Raw genomic sequence first — 18,209 nt, forward strand, 5'->3', positions numbered from 1 at the left:
ATGTTTTAAGAGTTAACTAAAAACTAAAACAAAACAAATATTTATATATTACGGTTATGAAGTGAATAGGCTGATAGTTATGGCGGGGAACGTGGAGTTCTCTCGCAAAGTATCATATCTCCCATATCCTTTGCACCACCGTGCATGGATTTCAACAAATTACATCTTAAAGAAACGGTAGCAGAGTCAATTGTAAGTGCCCAATCACCATAATAACTGTCAACATGACAATTGCTACCAAAAAGGGCACTCTAGCAGAGTCAGAATCTCGTGCCACATCATCATAATTTTTGAAGCGTCCTTCATATTTGGCGTCTATGAGATGTCGTTTGGAGCGCAGTCCAACCATGGCACGAACAAAAATTTAGACCGTCTCCCACCTCTCATTCCCCTCCCCTCTACCTCGCGCGTACCAAAATTCGCACTCCACTATCGGAATCACGGTCCGGCTTCCCGAAATTGGCACCACAACGCTGAAATAGACATCCAACCGTCAGAATCGCTGCCCTGCGTCCACCAACACCAACGACACCAGGAAAGGCGTCTCGATGCAGCAATGGCTCAGGGGAGTGACAAGGGGCGAAGCATCCGCCACATCTCTCTTGCCGATTTTCGGATCCTCGCAGAGTACCCCGGCTTTTTCGGGCAAGAAGGTTTTAGTGTAATGTCTCCTCAGAACATAAATATCTCTTGAGAACGTAAATCTCTCAGTGTGTGTGATGTGCTTATGTGGTGTGCTCCTGCTTGTGCTATGCTCCATAGGCGGGTTTAGTTGGATGACAGTAAAATTGGCGAAGAAAGTAGGAGCCGAGGACAGGTGAGTCCCATTGCTCGAAAATTTTATGCACCTCAATTTTTAACAATTAGGCAGCCTATGTATTGTGGTGCTTAGAATTGCTCTTTATCTCTATACCCGGCTACCCGAGACGTTTTGAATAAAATTTTGCCGCAACAATCCAGCAGCATCTGCGCTCATGCACGACGTCTCAGCTACAAGAGCGCCATGACCTCGACGTACCGGCGGCGCATACGTACGTGTCACCGCGCCAGGGCGTCGCACATGCTGAATTACATGATTATGGCCAGTGGACTGGAGCGGCCGTTCCAACCGAAATTTGTGCGTCCTTTTGGGCTGTGGATCACATCATCACCTCTCTAACATGCTATACGATTACATCATTACATGTATAGATCATGTCTTATTCTCAGAGGCTAAGCATAATTATTATTGTTATCGTATTCCCTCTCTGATGCATACAGGAGTGGGGCAGATGCATCCATCGTCCTTTCTGGAGCTTACTTGTACTACCCGTGGACTATCAAGTACTACCAGCTAGTACTGCCTTTGATTGGCGCCCCACGCATGTTCTTGCATCAGACTAAGATTAGATTTTAGAGGCTAATTGGACCCAGCAAATCTGAAAACAAAGTGCCTTCTGCTTAGCGTATTAAATTGGCTAGAGGTCACATGAATCTATGGTTGAGACGCCGTGCACGGGCGCAGATACATAGGAATGCTGCGGCGTCAGCCACATGCTCCCATATGCCACACCGTTGTGGATTCATCATTTGCGTTTGCAAGGTACCCACTACGTACGATAAGTAAACAAATCATGGCGATTAGATGACCTTAAGTGCATACTACTTCCTTCTTTTCTAAATATAAGTCTTTGTAGAGATTTTAATGAGGACTACATACAGAGCAAAATGAAATAATCTACACTCTAAAATATGTCTACATACATCCGTATATAATCTCTAGAGCAATCTCTACAAAGACTTATATTTAGGAACGGAGGGAGTACTTGGCATGGGTACTTGACACATAGAGCATCTAGCTAGGGCACATGACAAGGCCCGATTTGGTGCATGCACCACATATGATTAGCAACAATCGGTGAATGAATATGCTTACATGCATATAGATCTTCTTGCAATATCGTTCCATTCTACCTACCTCAAATGGAATCTCTGATCAGTGAAAGGATAAAAAAAGTGGTATAGTATTTGGTAGCAGGCTTAATCATTTTGGGAGCTAATCATTTTTCGTCAAACATGGCGCTAGTTAAAGATGTGCACCATTTCAATTGTGCGTCTATGGCTGGTCATGCATGTTGTTCAACACTCAATAAGATTCAGTCGTGGTAGTTTACACTTCAGAGCAAAAGGACAATGCAAAACTGCGCCATGCAAGTCAACTTCAACCACCCATTTAACTATGCAAACGACGAATCAACGATAATGAAAGTAAGTTCCTCAATTATGTTAGGAGAACCCCCTATATTTTTCATGTTCTTTTATATTGTTAAATGTCATGTCAAACAAAAACTCTCATTCATGTGGTAAGTTGGGTAGTTTTTTTTTAGGGAAGTAAGTTGGGTAGTTAGTACAGATGGTCATGGGTAAGTTGTTGCTAATGCCGTAAACTTGACGTCATGTATGTCTTATCATCGATAGTTGTATTTTTATGTGCCTAGGAATTAATGTTTGGTCACCATATGACATTATCTTGGTTATAATTGGTTGATCGACGTGAGAGCAGAACAAATTTATCAATAAGCAAAAAAGCATACATTATCTCGACACGTTATTGTTCTTTTTTTTGCGGGTAACACATTATTGTTCTTACACAATGAGAACCTAGCTGCTACATCTCGTACAACTCAAATTAATACTTTTGGTATTATGGATGCTAATTGAGCTTGATATGCTATACAGCTTGAAAAGACAAATGACACTCTGTCCTAAATCAAGAAGACTTTTTTCTAATTATTCATGGGTACACACTAGGGTACTACTACTCCACCACAATGTACGCTGCACTGAAGTTGACAAGCAGGATTAACAAATTGGCTTCACTTCTATCTCTTTTTCTCCCGGCTTTGCAGGCACCAAAGATGCAAAGACCTTTCAGACGCTTTTGCTGCACGCACTCTTTTGGCTCTTTATGTAAGTCCTTGGATAATACTACCTCCGTCCGATTTATTGGGCCCCTTCATATTTTGAGTACTTTGACCATTAGACTACTAGTAAAATATAAAGTATATGTTATAAAAATTATACTGTTGGATTTGTGTTCGAAAGAGCTTCCGACAATATAATTTTGTGGCATATAGTTTACATTTTGTTAGTTAAATTTTAAGAGCAGACTTTATCCCAAAGTAAGAGGGGCCCTAACAAACCCTGACGGAGGGAGTATTAACAGGAACTAAAGCGTGGAAGCATGCATCTGCTATGCTAACTACTGGTGCTGTCAACGAGGCATATTTATACAAGTTTATGGATTTTATGTCTGCAAAATATATGTCGTTCTGTAAGATCTGAGCCTCGGCAGTGGCACACGCGCACACACACGAAAGAGAACTGTACCAGCCGACCAGTTCACACTGCAGCGAGCATGGACGCCACACTCCCTGCTAGGAGTACGTACGTCCGTCCGTCCTTGGAGCTTAATAATGAACGGATCGGAGACGGACCGCCGGCAACCACCATACCGGCCGGCCATTATACACGACCAGACCCAGCCAAAGCCGCAGGATTTGCCGTATCGCGCTCCGCCGCTCCAACATTTTCTACCCATCTGCTCTCGACGCCGCGCCGGCCGCCTTCCACTGAACTTGGGTGGCTAGCTAGGCGCCGGGCGTAACATATTCGTATCGATTTCCGTGTCCTGGAGCGAGCCGATCGGTCGGCGCCCGGTTGACCGGCACCGGCAACCGACGACGCGACGCCATGTTCTCCCGGCGCCGAGCTCGGCTGCGCACGTTGCTGTCGCGCTCACTGGTCGATCCGTATGTGACGCTCGCTGTCCTGCTGATGCTGACATGTTCGTGTAACTTATAATGTGGACTGTGGATTATTTTGTGGCGTTGCGCGTGCTGGAGCGACGAACAGCCAGCGGTTTGGGGCTGACAAGGACTTGCGCAGACACGACTACGAACCGAGCGTGATTTCAGTGGCGCGTGCATCCATCCACCGTCAGTTGCTGTTTTGTTTCTCATGGATAATTTTTAGACAGGCATTAGCAGTCCTCAGAACCTATCCAAACGATCTATCCAAACGACCTAGCGCTCGCGTCGCCTCCGGGGGGCGGCTCGGGCGCCCTAGCAGCCGCCGCCTCCAGGCCCTCCCTCCCCACCCTGATTCTCCGCCGCCGGAGGAGGAGGCCGGCGAGCGAAGCTCGCCCGGCGGACGGCAGACGGTGGACCTTCCTCCTCTCCACGCGAGGGAATCCTCTGGCCGAAACATCACGGTGAACCTGGTCGCCCGGCGTGGAGGCGGAGTGGGCGTGATGGGGCGGCGGCCCGACCGGATTCCGTTGGCGGTTGTGCCTCCACGGCTGCGGGGGCAGCGTGGGGCCGGCCATGGCGGCTGGCGGCGGCGGATCTGGGGCCCCCACCCCAGATCGGTTCCCCTCCAGATGGTGTGGGCTCGGGCGCCGGCCTGGCGGCCCTGAGCGGCGGTGGGCGCGCGCCGAGGTTGCCCCCACTCACCGGCATAGTTGGGGGTGGCCAGAGGTGTGTGCGTGAGGCCGGCATCGTTCGGAGTCGGCTTTGACGTGCGCGGGGTGGGAATCTGGCAGGCGGCGGCCGGCTGTGAATCCCGGTAGCGTCATCGCGGACTCGATCTGCTCCGGTTCGTGTTAGTTCCAATACCTACCCGGTGCTGGCTAGACGGATCTGGCGGGTGGGCATGGATCCGGGGGAAACTCCAGGCTGGCGTGGCGGCCGCACCAAAGTCGACGCCCTCGGCGCCGATTCCCTTCCTGGAGGCTTCGGTGTGGATCCTACGCCCCCACCTCTGCCATAAGCGCAGGCGAAAGCCTCTGTTCCTCTGTTTGGGTGGCGATGGCACTTTGGTGTCGTGTTCCTTTCTGAAGGCGTCGGCCGAGGACTGCTCAGGATGGTGGAGTTGCTGGTAGTTCAGAGTCGACGCGAGATGGCATGTAGGTGGAGCGGTGTGGCATCAACAGTATCATCAACAGTGGGTCTCGGCGGCATGGCGCAGTGGAGACTCGGCGTCCGATGTGCGGAGATGGACTCACGCAGGAGGAGGAAGCTGACTGGCGTCGTGGTGGCGTCGACGACAGCTAGACCGTGCAAGGTCGATGCAACAATACAACTCCGAAGATGGATTGATGGCAGGTGGTTGCGGCGGCCTCATACCCGGCAGGCGTCCTGGTTGAGGAGTGCGCCGAACCGGTGGGTGCCCCTTACCCGACAGTCGTCCTGGATGGGACCTCTGGTCTTAGATGTTAGGTTTGGCTGTGAGGTCTGTTTGGTATTAGGCCCAGACTATCAGGATCCCTTCATCATTTGGATAGGAATAGCGACAGATGTTGCCCAGACGGTGACTTTAGTCTTGCTGTTGTATTATTTTGTAATGTCTTATGTGAACAATTAATAAAGTGGCTACATGCATCGTTCAGATGCAGAGGCCGGGTGTCCTTCTCCATTTTTTTAAAAAAGTAGTCCTCAGAACCTGCTAGAGTCGTAAGAATCAGTTGAAAACCGTAGCGTGGGTGGGAAGCGTGTCCTGTGAACCGAGGGCAGTTAACCGATATCACGGCTTTGATCAGGGGTCACATTCTTCAAGCAGTGAAAGGCGGCCGCCGGCCTGGTGCTCCGCATTGAAAGGGAAAAAAATAATTCTTGTGCCAATTACCGAAAGGCAAAGCTTCATCACCGGCCGGATCGATCGATGCATGCCAAACAAGACATGTACTACTAGTACAATTAACAACAGTTGTCTACTACTAACTTGCAATTCACTGTACCTGCACCACACTAGTATTACTAGCTTTTAATCAATGGTGCCTGCACTACACTTATATTACTAGGATACAGCTATAGTAGTGGTTGTGACCGGGCGACAAAGCATGTTGTAGGCGTTGCACGCTCACCCTAGGCTGAGTGGCCCGAAATCCGCATGGCGATCTTCCCGGCGAGAGATTGGTATACGACTCGAGTCAGACGATGCCAAAACCCGGCCGGGGAGCACATGCATGCATGCGGCCGGGATTGATGACTGCCGGACAGCGTCGGGCCATACTATACACGAGCACAACGCCTCCGCCACCACCTGACCGCGCGCCGCGCGGGGATCCAATCCACCGGGCAAGGCATGGGAACGATTCCTCGGTCTTCTCCTCCCCAGCACACGCAGATGTGATGTGAGCATTTTCATGTGAGCCTGCGTAAACGCCCGCAACTGTACCCAGACGCATGCACGGCTTGTCTGATACTATACGCTTCACATGTGTTTTCCTTTTTCAAGCATATCGTTTGTCTGAGCCTTTTAGCTGATTGGCAGCAGCAACAATGAGCTCGATAATCTACATCCGGACTTGTCAAAACATCCGTCCACCTATACATCCGCGGACAGCCCGTGGATAGTGACCGGATACACATCAAGAGTCCGCCTTCACAATTGCCTTTCTCAAATCAAATTTTCAAATCCATACTAGTCTCATGCATACTAAACAAATGACATAGTTTCAAATCCATAAAATTACATACGTAGTTGAACATACTACATGTCACCGGGCTTCTAAAAATCGACACATGCTACTAAACAAATGACAGGCGAAGGCAAAACAAATCGTGACAAGATGCACCACATACAATGTTTGACAGTAGCCAAAAACGCTGACGGGCGGAGCTAATTTCTGTGATGACTTTTTAATTGGTCGGGCCCTCCCGTCAGGCTTAGTTGGCAAAAAAGTTGCAAGAGGGCATTGACTTGGTCTTCTTCTCCCCCCTCTTTACCTGTGGCGTTACATGAAGCACCTCATGTGCATCAGAGAAAGCCACGGAAAATGCATCTGATGCCTCGCGCCACCGGTGGCGACTGGCCTGCGAGCAATTGCAGCTCCTCCGACGTCATTCCTCTCCTCTCGTTGCATGCAGAAAAACCAGACGAGTCGAAATCCCTGGCTCCTCAGCGATTTGGGCATTCTGGCCGTCCGATCGTTTTCCTGATGCTATTCTGGCCGTTGGATCTCGGGCTCGTCTCACGTGAGGCGTCGGATATTTAACAGATCGTTGTGAGCCGTCGAATAAAATTCCAATGGCAACAGAATGTAAATACCATGCCCCCACCGGGGCATTATGGTCATTTCGCATGGGTGGGGTATAAAAGGGCCGGCTCCCGTGGTGAACCCTAGCCTCCTCCTCTCCCCGCACTCGCGCCCCCTCCCTCGCCCGCCCCGCCCCGCCCCGCCGTCCCGCTCGCCGTGGCCGTGGCCGATGTCCACGACCCCGCCGTCCCGCCTCGCCCGTCCCGCTCGCAGTGGCCGATGCCCCGCGGCCTCGCCAGCCCCGCCCCGTCCGTCCCGTTCGCCGTGGCCGATGCCCCGCCGCCCTGCCCCTCGCCCGTCCTGCTCGCCGTGGCCGATGACCGCGCCACCAGGGCCCGCGGCCACTCGATGAGGAGGCCTGGACCTTGGCGCAGACCCAAGCTCCCGAGCGGCGGCAGCGGGCAGATCCCTCCTCATCACAGAGCTCCTCCTGCCGGCGCCACGCCGCGCCGCGATGCTGCTCGTCGCTACTCTGATCTGACCATAGTGTCGGCGCTGCTCCTCCTCAAGGTCAAGGTTCGATTTGCTCTTCCCCTTCTCACTGCTCTTCCCCCTCTCACAGATGGCCATGAGCTTGGTTTCTTCCTCATGCAGGTAGGCCGGGTAGGCTCCTCGTCGGCGTCGGCTTCCCCTGCCTGCCACTCCTCTCCTCTGATGGAGTTGACCTTTGCTGGAGCGGACAAGTTTGGATGCCCCTGCGCCTTTGGTGGTGGGCTAGGTAACCCCCCCCCCCCCTAATGCTCTCTCTTTCTGTAATGTATCCATGTCCATCTTTATGCATTTCAAGCAGGGGGCAAGCAGCTAGCAAAATACTGAATACAAAGCTCTTTGTTGTGTTTTACCAAAATACTGAATAACAACATTACATAGTGATCTGGATTTTGCTTGTCTTCTGTAAAGGTGGAATCTGAGCCTTCCTGTTCAGGAGATGCTGATGTTTAGCTAGATTCCATCAAAAGATAATTTTGTTGTCTTTCTTGCTTTGTTGGGTACCTAGCCTTTTATTTGTCATGGAGGAGGACAGTTTTGTCTGGGAGCCAGGGCCTTTTGTTCCTTTGCATGGTTAGCTTTTTTTCCCTGTCCTCAAGTGGTAGGAGTTTAGGTATGGAATTGTTTCTTTTATCTGTTATTACTGCCCGCTTGTATTTTTGTGCTTGCTTGGCATTTGGAATTGGGGATATTGTCACTTCTCTATATCCTGGCAGGACCTAGGATATTTTGTTTACCTTTCTGCTGTGTCTTAGAAGTAGCCTATTGATTTGTTTGTTGGAATTGCTTGCATGTGTCACGCTGTTGGGGCTACCAAACAAACCAATATCGTTCTAGATATGATTATAAAAAATGTTCATTGGCCTATAGCTGAAGTAGTATGTTGTCAGGTAGACATTCATTGGGCTGGTCCATTTAGGTTGGCATGCTTGGTCTATGTCCATTCTGTCTGCTTCTTTTTTAATCCCATCTAGGTTTATTTACTCTTTTAGGTTCCTACTTTAGTGACCATGGATCTTTAGGTTTTTTCAATATAATGGAATTGGGTCCTACATGATTTTTTTGCCTATTTTAGTGTATGTATTTGCCTAATATAGTTTAGACAATCTTTAGTTAGAGGTAACCCATCTTTGGTTACATATCTCACAATCAGATAAGAACATTGTGCCAGGTTAGCTAACTTTCAGATGCTGCCTGTAACCAAAGATTGGTTACCTCTGGATGGATGGATTCATTTGATTGGGTGACCTGAATTTATGATGCCCTTTTTATAGTACAGTAGATGCACCAGGCATCTAATTTTTGTCATGAAAAATGCATAGGACCATTTCTCTTGTATTGTTACCCACTTTGGAAGAGTAACATGTTGTTGTGTGTCGAGTGATGGCGACGAATTAGGTTGTTATCGCACTGAGGATGCTATGGGAAAACAGGGACATATTTGATCTTGTTATCAGTGATGTGCACATGCTAGACATGGATGGCTTTAAGCTTCTTGAGCTTGAAATGAACCTCCCTGTCATCAGTAAGTTCAAAAAATTATCCATCTCATAGCTGCCCAAATTCTTATCGGTCTTGGTAATAGGAGCCAATGAGGTACTTCTGTAAAGTAAATACAAAGATGTACTATATATGTGCAAAGTATCAATTCAGTACACCGAATCCAAATGCCAAGCAAGCACAAAGATGTCAAAAGCAGTTAAAATAATCCTAAACAATCTGGAAACATATAGCTTTGAATAGACATATATTATTTTGCTGAAGAGTTCAGCCCATGCATGTTTTTTGCCATCTAATTTTATGTTCTGGGCTTAAATCAGATAGAGGCTTTAAGAATATCCGGTTTAAATAATGACAGTCTTAATTTGGATAAATAAAATAACAAGAGCTTCAGACTAATGTGGAAAAATTGGTCAAAATATAAAAGTTTGGTTCCTCTCAGTTTAGTTAGTGGCCTATATGAATTCCATTTGGCCCACAATATTTTTGTACAGTTATTGATTTGCTAGGGTATGTTCTAAACTTAATTTTGTTAGCTTCTATCTGGTGTTCTTTCTTATAATATTTTTTTATATGTCGCAAGCTTACTCTGTTGATGAGAGTTTCTCCATGTTTATGAAGAAAAGATTTGGGTTCAGAGCACCTTCGGTTATAAGAATTAGTTTTCTAATTCTTGCTGGTCAGTCACAAAGCATTAATTTTTGTTTGTTTTACAATTTTTTTAGGAGCAATGGGAAATGATGAGCTCCTGCTTCTTTTTATGCCACTTCAGGAGTGTAGGAAGCGGTTCCTCGCCGGTTGGACGTCGTTCAACCGCAACTCTGGCACCCACTGAGTACTGCCTCGGCTACAACCTCCCTCGGTGAGCTGCATCTTCCTCCTGCTCCTCTGCTTCGGCTACTGTATGGGACATAGCCAGGGCTATGATGATCGGTTATGGTTGATATAAGCATGCTCTCGAGCAATCGAGGCACTTGTGGGTATTAAGTTGGATACCCCCTCCTTTCTTTGAGCCGTTTTGATCATGTTCTTATTTTAGCGGCTCTGTCCTTGGATGGTCATTTCTGATGAGTGATAACCAGGGTAGTTTCACCCTTGTAAGAACATCCAGAAACATGAGACCGATCAAAAACTCCGTCTCCTCAGCGATTTGGGCTTCCTGGCCGTCTGCGCGCGAGCTTGCTCTTGAGAGTCGTTGTCGTGTAGAGCATTGCGGTTTGCTTGACGATCTTGACGCGCGGCACAACGAAGAGTGTTCGATGTCGGTGTACTTGAGCCGGAGATAGTGTCGTCGGAGTGTCGACTTGAGCGGCTCCTTCTTGAGTAGGACGAAGTGGTAGAAGAGCGGTTGACCAACAAGGCACGAATCTCGTTTTTCCTGATGCTATTCTGGCCGTTGGATCTTGCTCCAGATCGATCCCGGCCACCGGATCGAAACCTGGCGCTCTACCGATGGGTTAGCTCGTTTGGCTCGCAGCATTGCTCACTCGTTCTATTCGACCCGTGCTCGCTGGCGTGTGGGGCCCTTTGCGTGTGGGACGCGTCCGTCAGCGACCGTGTGTGCGGGCATGGCATGTGCGTCCAGTCACGTGCCCCACCAGTCGGAGGCCATTCTTGCTAGGGCAATGATGATTAACCATGGCTGAAATAAATGTGCCTTTGAGCAATCAAGACACCTGTGGGCATCAAGTTGGATCCTCCCTCTTGGCTCTAGAATCCTTTTTGATCTTGTGATACTTATTGTTCTATCCTTGGATGGTCATTCTTGTTGAGTGATAACCAGGGCAGCTCCACTCTATAAACAGATTGATCTGGTGATAAGAGATGACGGAGTGGGTCATATGATCGAGAAAAGGCGAATCTGAGCCCACCATGCATTGAACCCCGAATCCTTTTTATTTGTAGTTAAAGGTGTTGCTTATTTATGCTCCGGTGTTTATAGCCGTCTTATGTAAAGATTTCTTCTCTCTCACACCTTTATTGCATATAAGTTGTTCTTGATCTTTTATTGTGTGTTATTGGTCCTTGATTTAATATGGTTAAGAGTAAGTTGCACTTTGTTATTCTGGGATAAGAGATTGTTCGGCAATGCTATTGGTTCTTCATGAGGATTTCAGAGGAGGATTTCAGATATTATTTTATTGTTAACGGGTCATGCCAGTAAGCTTTCTGTGTTTGTTTGCCGTGAGGATAAATGGGGCATTGCACACTTATGTGTACTGCTACCTGGTTATCGTTGGTCTTTTGTTATAAAGACCTTGCTATGATTTTGTACGGTCCTTCTTCCCTAAGGTGTATTATGAGTGGTTTTTCGAGCTGTGGAATGTATTCCTAATCCTGGTCTATAGGCATTTCTGAACTTGATGTATGAGTTCTACTGGACAATGCTTATTTGGCCAGATGCTCATGGGTTGAGTTATTTGATGCATTGCTTTCACTATTAAATTGTTCACTGCTTTGAGCATCTAGCTGCATACTGTATTGTTTTGTATTTGGTGCATTGGACCAAGAGCGCACAGAGGGAGATCTTCTCCACCGCGCCGGTGACAGCAATAGGGAAAATCCAGTCCACGGTGCCATAGGTTTGTGCTTCTTATCTGTCGCCCATTGTGGTGTGGGTTCATGTTCTTGGGTTATCATTTCTTCTTTTCTAGAATATCTCTTCAAATTGTGAGGAGCTTGGTACTTTTTTGTCTGATGGATTTTCCTTATAAGTAATGCTTTCTACAAGGATTATAAGAAGATTTGTCCCTGATGGTTTTTCCTTGCAAGTAGTGCTCTTTTATTTATGAGGTTTTATGGTGCATACCTACTATCTATAGGAAGGAGAGATTATTTGATTATCCCAAGGTTCTTATTTACTGGACTAGAATAACAAGGTATTTTAACTTGCGGTTTTAGGTTATTTGATTAGATCAAGGTTCTTTTTTTACTGAAATAGTAGGGTGTTTTCAACTTAAAGAGATGATTGTTTATTCTATCTCCTTTGTCTTAGAGTTTTTACACAATCGGATGTATGTAGCTGTTTGCAATGTACTAGAGCAATTACGCATTCTCAATGATATCCTGATTTTCTCAACTATAACCTTGCTTATGCTATGTTAGGAATGCAATGTAGGCAATGGCACTGTCATATGAGAAATAAAAAATAAACACACTGGTGGGTTTAGGATACAGGGCTGCTTCTCTGTGACTTCACATGGCTAACGGATTAACTTTAGATTTATGTGGTAGAAGTTCATTTGTTTATGGATTGGGCAATATGCCATTAGCAGTTAAGCATTCTTGGCTATGTCTACAATTTATGTTGCTTACTGTTTTTGGTTTTGAGTTATGCACTTATCTCACTTATTTCTTCTTCTTTATTATATGTCGGGTGAACGGACAATATATGAATGATATGTCGGGTGATAGTAGACACATGTATTGATCTTATCAAACATTGAGCAGTGTCGTTGCTAGAAAAGTGAGAAAAATGGCTACTTTTTATTGTTACTTCTGTAACACTTCTTGGGTTTCAAAATCTCATTGTTGATCATCCACTGTAGAAATATGTGGATATAGAGAGATAGATTGATCTACTTACAAACATCAAAGAGAATGCAGGGAAAGATCGATGAAGCTGCTGAAGTCATGCATGAAGTTGTTGTGAGCCATCGCCGGGAGCAGTCCGCGGGCGCTTCTCGCGCTCGCTGCTGTGGGGAGAGGAGCGCGCCATCGAGACGGTCCAGGCTGGCCACTTAGCTGGCGGGGACCCCCATGGTTGTCACCGACTGGATGCCACCACCGCTGCTGATGTCATCGTCATCCTCGCCGCTGCACCACACGGCACTATTGAACAGGTCTGTATGCCTCGATTTCACCCCATGCTTTTCTCGCCTCGCTGGTTGGTTTAGTGACCTGCTCTGCCTCCCTCTTCCTCAGCCTTACGAAAAGCATGGCGGAGGGAAAGGTTATTGTTTATCCTTTTTGTAAGTTCCCCCTGCTTCACTTTTTTACTCATGCAGGATTCTTATCAAGATTCACAAAATTTGGAAGATGCACAAAAGTTTCAGTTCTATATTCATGTTGTTATCCATTGCCTGTGGTAGTTTAGATTGGTATTATTCCACTGGGGTTGGGAATACTCTCAAAAATATATAATGAGCATCTTACTCATGCCATTTTGGTGCCATATATGTTCACCAAAATAAAAATGAAATGTCATTTTGATGCTTCTTACTCGTGCCATTTTTATGCCATATGTTTACCAAAATAAAAATGAAATGTGCATATTTACCATAGTCATCGGGCTGATTCACCTGGTAGCTGCTTATGGATGTTGGGCTTTACCAGTTTACCACTTGCTTCCAAATGAATTTACAATTGAAGAAACCATGAATTCTTTTCTTTTCTTTTTGACCTACACTTAAACTTTCATGGGAAGATACTGTGTCATTTCCCCATTAGGGTTGGAGTACTTGATGTATGCGTTGTATTATTGACATGGTCGTAACAAGCAACCATAAATATTGTTTTTGATTTCCTTGGGATGAAGACACTTTTATATGACAACCATATGTTTACTAATACATAGTGGGGTTTCGGAAACTGGCGGTTACTTTTGTTTATTGACAACAAATTACTGTGATTCCAGGAGCTCTTGGATTACAAGTCCCTATTTTGTTTGGATTCATGAACCATGGGAGTGGACTTTCATTCGATGGCACCAGCTCCTGTGATGCACCGTGTGAACACGTCCCCTTTGTCACATCTATCCATCCTTTTGTGGTCGATCTCCACCGTGTATGAACACTGCATCCTTTAATTACCTTGTATATGAACACATCTTTCAAATGTCTTGTGCTATCGTTCTGGTGGCTATGGAGATGTGTTGTACTACAGTGAATGTTTGTTCTTTCCTTTATTCTGTTATATCCTGATAAAGCCTGGCTTTCTACTAACTTGACCATTACTTGCTTTGCCACATCGTTGGGACCGGCACCCTAGCGCCAAGGCGCGATCCCGATCTAGTTGTATATATAGCACCACAAGCAGCATCTAGTAGTGCACATCATAGAAGAAAAAATATATCAAGTCTCAAGAGACAGTTCTGTAGAGAGATTGCGAGAGAAAGAGATGGAGCCAACGGCGGTGAGCCTGACCAAGACTGCCCTGGGAGGCGTGCTGGGCAGCGCGGGGACAATTATGGTCAATGAGGCAGCTCTGCTGCTGGTCGGCAGGAGGGAGGTGGATTTCATCTGCAGCGAGCTGCAAATGATGCAATCCTTCCTTCGGGTGCAATTAACTGCCGCGTGCACGGCCGAGGGGTGCCGCAAGGACACGGTGCACACGTGCCAAAAGTAGGTGCGCGACCTTGCCAGAAACCTCAAAAAACGCCTCCTCCACTTGAAGTTGCATGCCTCCCGTTCGCGCTGGCTTCAATGGGGGTCCGGCCTCGCCGGCCGCCACTGCGTCGCCGACCGAATCCGGGACCTCAAGCCCAGCGTCGTGGAGCTCGACAAGCGCAATCAGCGGTGCGACGTCTTCGCTCCCGACATCGCCCTGCCTGCCCCAGAGCAGCAATGACACATGCACGCCGATGATGAATACCCCTGTGCCGAGCTCGCGCCCGATGACAAGTGGCAGAGCATCAAGCGGGCTGACCAGATGAGGCTGGCCAATCGCGTCACCCCAGAAGAAGTGAGTGTGGTGTCTGTGTGGGGCCTGAGTGGGATGGGGAAGTCGTCCATGGTGAGGATGCCTTTTACAACGACGGCCCCCTCATTGACCGCTTCGACGGTCATGCTTAGATAACCATGCCACTATCTCGACGGGAGAAGAGAGGAAGGACAAGGAAGGAGCGGCGGCGGCGCGCCGGCCGGTTGCCGACGACGGCTCAAGGCGCAAGGTGCATCTCCCATGGTTTTGTCTGATGCACATGTGTTGCTTGATGTAATGCCATAGAGAGGGGGTATAGCAGGGGGGGGGGGGTTGAAGAAGTGAAGTGAACATCCGCGTGGCGGTTTTTTTTATTTGCCAATCAGGTGACGGGTGATCTCGACCTGTTAGAAACATCATAATTTTTTTAGCATTTACAATAAGTGTTTTTTTTTTGCACTGTCATACGTTGCGTGCTGTGCATTTTTTGTTCTCACAATTTGCATTGTGATGTTTCTTTTACTAACCAGGACGCTATTATGATGGTTTTATGTATTTCGCTCCAAAATATGGAGTAGTAGACCATGCCTCGTGATCCGCTTTCCCTAATCCCGACTCCGGCCAGACATGATATGTCTTTGTGGTTTGCGCGTACTGTAGCATTTCTGTGGGGGTTTTAAAATTTACGACTACATTGTCAAACATATAAAAGAGGAAAATATGGAGCGGGGTATTTTGGAGAATGAACTCCATAGAGGCCTTAATTTTGAAAATTCAAACCTTTAAGTTTCAACAATTTCTAGAAAAAATACACATGTAATGTGTATGTGTGTAAAATTTTAGGATGAAATACAAGCTGTACAAAAGAATCATGGACGTTGAAGATGAATTGCATGTGAGACGTATGCTAAATTGCCAAAGATTTTGTCGTTTTGTGTAGCTCTCATTTTAACGTATTTCAACCTGAAAATTTACACATGTACAATATGTCCGTAGGTATATGTGTATTTGTTTTCAGAACTTTGTGAAATTGAAAAGCTTGGATTTTGAAGTTTCAAATTAAGGTCTATATGAAGCTCGGCCTCCATTTCGCATTTCGGAGCATATGCGTAATTTTGATATGAATATGTAATTTAGTGTATTGTCATCCATTTCCGAAGACATGGGGCAACATATATATTTTTTTGTTTGAAATCAGCTAACCTGACGTGCGAAAATATAAGGAAAACAGTGAGCGCTAGTGACCTTCGTTTGTGAGTATAAAGTTATTCAACCGAAAAACGTAAATATTTAAACACCGAAGCATATGAGAAAAATGGAGTCTTTTATTCCAGGCCAACCGGATGACGGAGCCGAGTCCCCATCGTCTTCTTCCCTCCTATAAAACCTCCTGCCCCGCCACCTACAGGAAGCCAGCTCTTCCTCTGCCCACCCAACAACATCAGACTCAGACCAGCAGCTCAACTCTCAACTTTCGTCGATGGCGAAATGCAGCAAGATCCACAACATCGTCTTGCTCCGGCAGACCCTGCGACGGTGGCGCTCCCGTGCCGCGGCGCGCGCTGCTGCGGGCGACGGCGCGGTGTCGGTGCCGGCGGGGCACGTGGCGGTGTGCGTGGGCGGCGCGTCGCGGCGGTTCGTGGTGCGGGCGGCGCACCTGAACCACCCCGTGTTCCGGGAGCTGCTCCGGCAGGCGGAGGAGGAGTACGGGTTCCCGTCCGGCGCGTGCGGCCCCATCGCGCTCCCCTGCGACGAGGACCGCTTCCGGGACGTCCTCCGCCGCGTCTCCTCCGAGGAGCGCCGCGGCGTGCCGGCCGCCAACAGCCGCGACGTGGCGACGCGGCCGTTGCTTCAGAGGGTGGCGGCGGAGGAGCTCGTGTGGTAACCGATCGATGGAAGCCACACGGATTGGCCATTCATACGTGCTCTGTTCTCACATGAGATAGCCCTGGCGATGTGACTCCGGCGGCGGCAGTGGAGGAAACAGCAGCTGGTCTTCCGGACGCGGAAATGGCGAAAGCATGCCGCAGCCTGGAAGACACCACCCGCCCGTGCGCACGACAGGTGCCCGAGGTATTGAAGGACGTGGTCTGGTGCCCGGTGTAGCGGCCAGCGGCGCCCCGAAACACGAATCGGGGACGGTGCCGCGGGTGAGCAACCGAGGCTCTGTAAGGCTTGAAAAGTTGACTGCAGTTAGAAGAAATCTGTAGTGATTAGTTAAAGATGAAGATGACGGTTTTTGTGATTGTCGTAATTAATCTGTAGCATTCCTTGCCGGTAATGATAAAGAATTGCTCTACTCCATGTTGCACATTCACTTTGTCGTTGTTTGTCATGTGTTTCAACTCAGTGGTCTGTTTTGCAAACTCTCCATCGACTAAAAACTTTCTTATTCATGTGCAAGATTCCCAGCTTTGGAAACTCCCAGATCACATGTAAGTTTAAAACGTAAGTTTCTCTCAAACAATATATCAATTTAATCTGAAATTTAACCAGGTAGGCCACTAAATTAATTTTTATTAGTGATATTCTCGTATTTACATGTGCCAATTAAATTCTAATTTTTTCTAAGTGTAGAGAGAAAAGAGGCTACGTAAAGATGAGAGAAAAACATGATGTTGCTAATTAAGACAAAACTGAAATATGTCAAAGAACGATTAAACGAGACAAAGAAATGTTCCAAGAGTTAACTATAAACTAAAACAAATCAAATATTTCTATATTAGGGTTATGAAGTGAATAAGCCGACAATTAAGGCGGGGAACGTGGAGTTCTTTGGCAAAGTACCATATCTGCCATATCATTCGCACCATCATGCATGGATTTCAACAATTACATCTTAGAGCAACTCTAGCAGAGTCAATCACCATAATAACCGTCAATATGGCAATCGCGACCGCAAAGGGCACTCTAGCAGAGTCTGCCATCTTGTGCCGAATCATCATGATTTTTGAAGCGTCCTCCATATTTGGCGTCTTTGAGCTGCTGTTTGGAGTGCTCTCCAACCATGGCGCGAAGGCAACTTTAGACCGTCCCCCACCTCTCATCCCCCTCCCCTCTACCTCCCGCGTACCAAAATTGGCACACCACTATCAAAATATCTGCCGGGCCTCCTGGAATTAGCACCCCATCACCAAAATAGACATCTAACCGTTAAAATCGCTGCCCTGCGTCCACCAACACCGACGAGACTAGGAAGGGCGTCTCAATGGTGCACTGGCTCATGGAAGTGACTGATGGCGGAGTGTCAGCCACGACTCTCTCACCAATTTTCGCATCCTCGCCGAGTACCTCGGCTGTCTCGGGGAAGGTGTTAGTGTAAGAGCATCTACAGTCGGACGCCCCAAAATTGTCCTATACGCCCAGGCGGACGACCTGGTCACTGATCGGTCACGAAATTTCGACCCAAACGGGCGCCTCAAACGGGCATCAAACGCCCGGGCAGACTGGCACCCCTCATATCCAGCCCAAATATGGGGTGGATATGGGGCGCCCGGGCCCG

The 18,209-nt window shown here is 47.5% G+C and overlaps 2 protein-coding genes and 1 pseudogene across 2 annotated transcripts; all 3 read left to right on the plus strand.

Annotated features, from left to right (window-relative positions):
• The first annotated feature begins 7,169 nt into the window (after positions 1-7,169).
• LOC141041799 (uncharacterized) lies at positions 7,170-14,008 on the plus strand. The gene is made up of 4 exons (XM_073509102.1): positions 7,170-7,588; positions 7,673-7,796; positions 9,793-12,909; positions 13,704-14,008. The coding sequence occupies exons 1-3, from the start codon at positions 7,298-7,300 to the stop codon at positions 9,900-9,902; spliced, it is 525 nt and encodes a 174-aa protein (XP_073365203.1). The 5' UTR covers positions 7,170-7,297; the 3' UTR covers positions 9,903-12,909; positions 13,704-14,008.
• LOC141041311 (uncharacterized) lies at positions 12,827-14,982 on the plus strand (annotated as a pseudogene).
• A 1,136-nt stretch (positions 14,983-16,118) lies between these two features.
• On the plus strand, positions 16,119-17,359 carry LOC109750057 (indole-3-acetic acid-induced protein ARG7-like). Its single transcript, XM_020309005.3, has one exon. It carries the CDS (start codon positions 16,188-16,190, stop codon positions 16,590-16,592), a length of 405 nt encoding a protein of 134 aa, XP_020164594.1. The 5' UTR covers positions 16,119-16,187; the 3' UTR covers positions 16,593-17,359.
• The last annotated feature ends 850 nt before the right edge of the window (positions 17,360-18,209 follow it).

Source organism: Aegilops tauschii, chromosome 2 (assembly GCF_002575655.3).
Source record: "Aegilops tauschii subsp. strangulata cultivar AL8/78 chromosome 2, Aet v6.0, whole genome shotgun sequence".
Lineage (NCBI taxonomy): Eukaryota > Viridiplantae > Streptophyta > Magnoliopsida > Poales > Poaceae > Aegilops > Aegilops tauschii.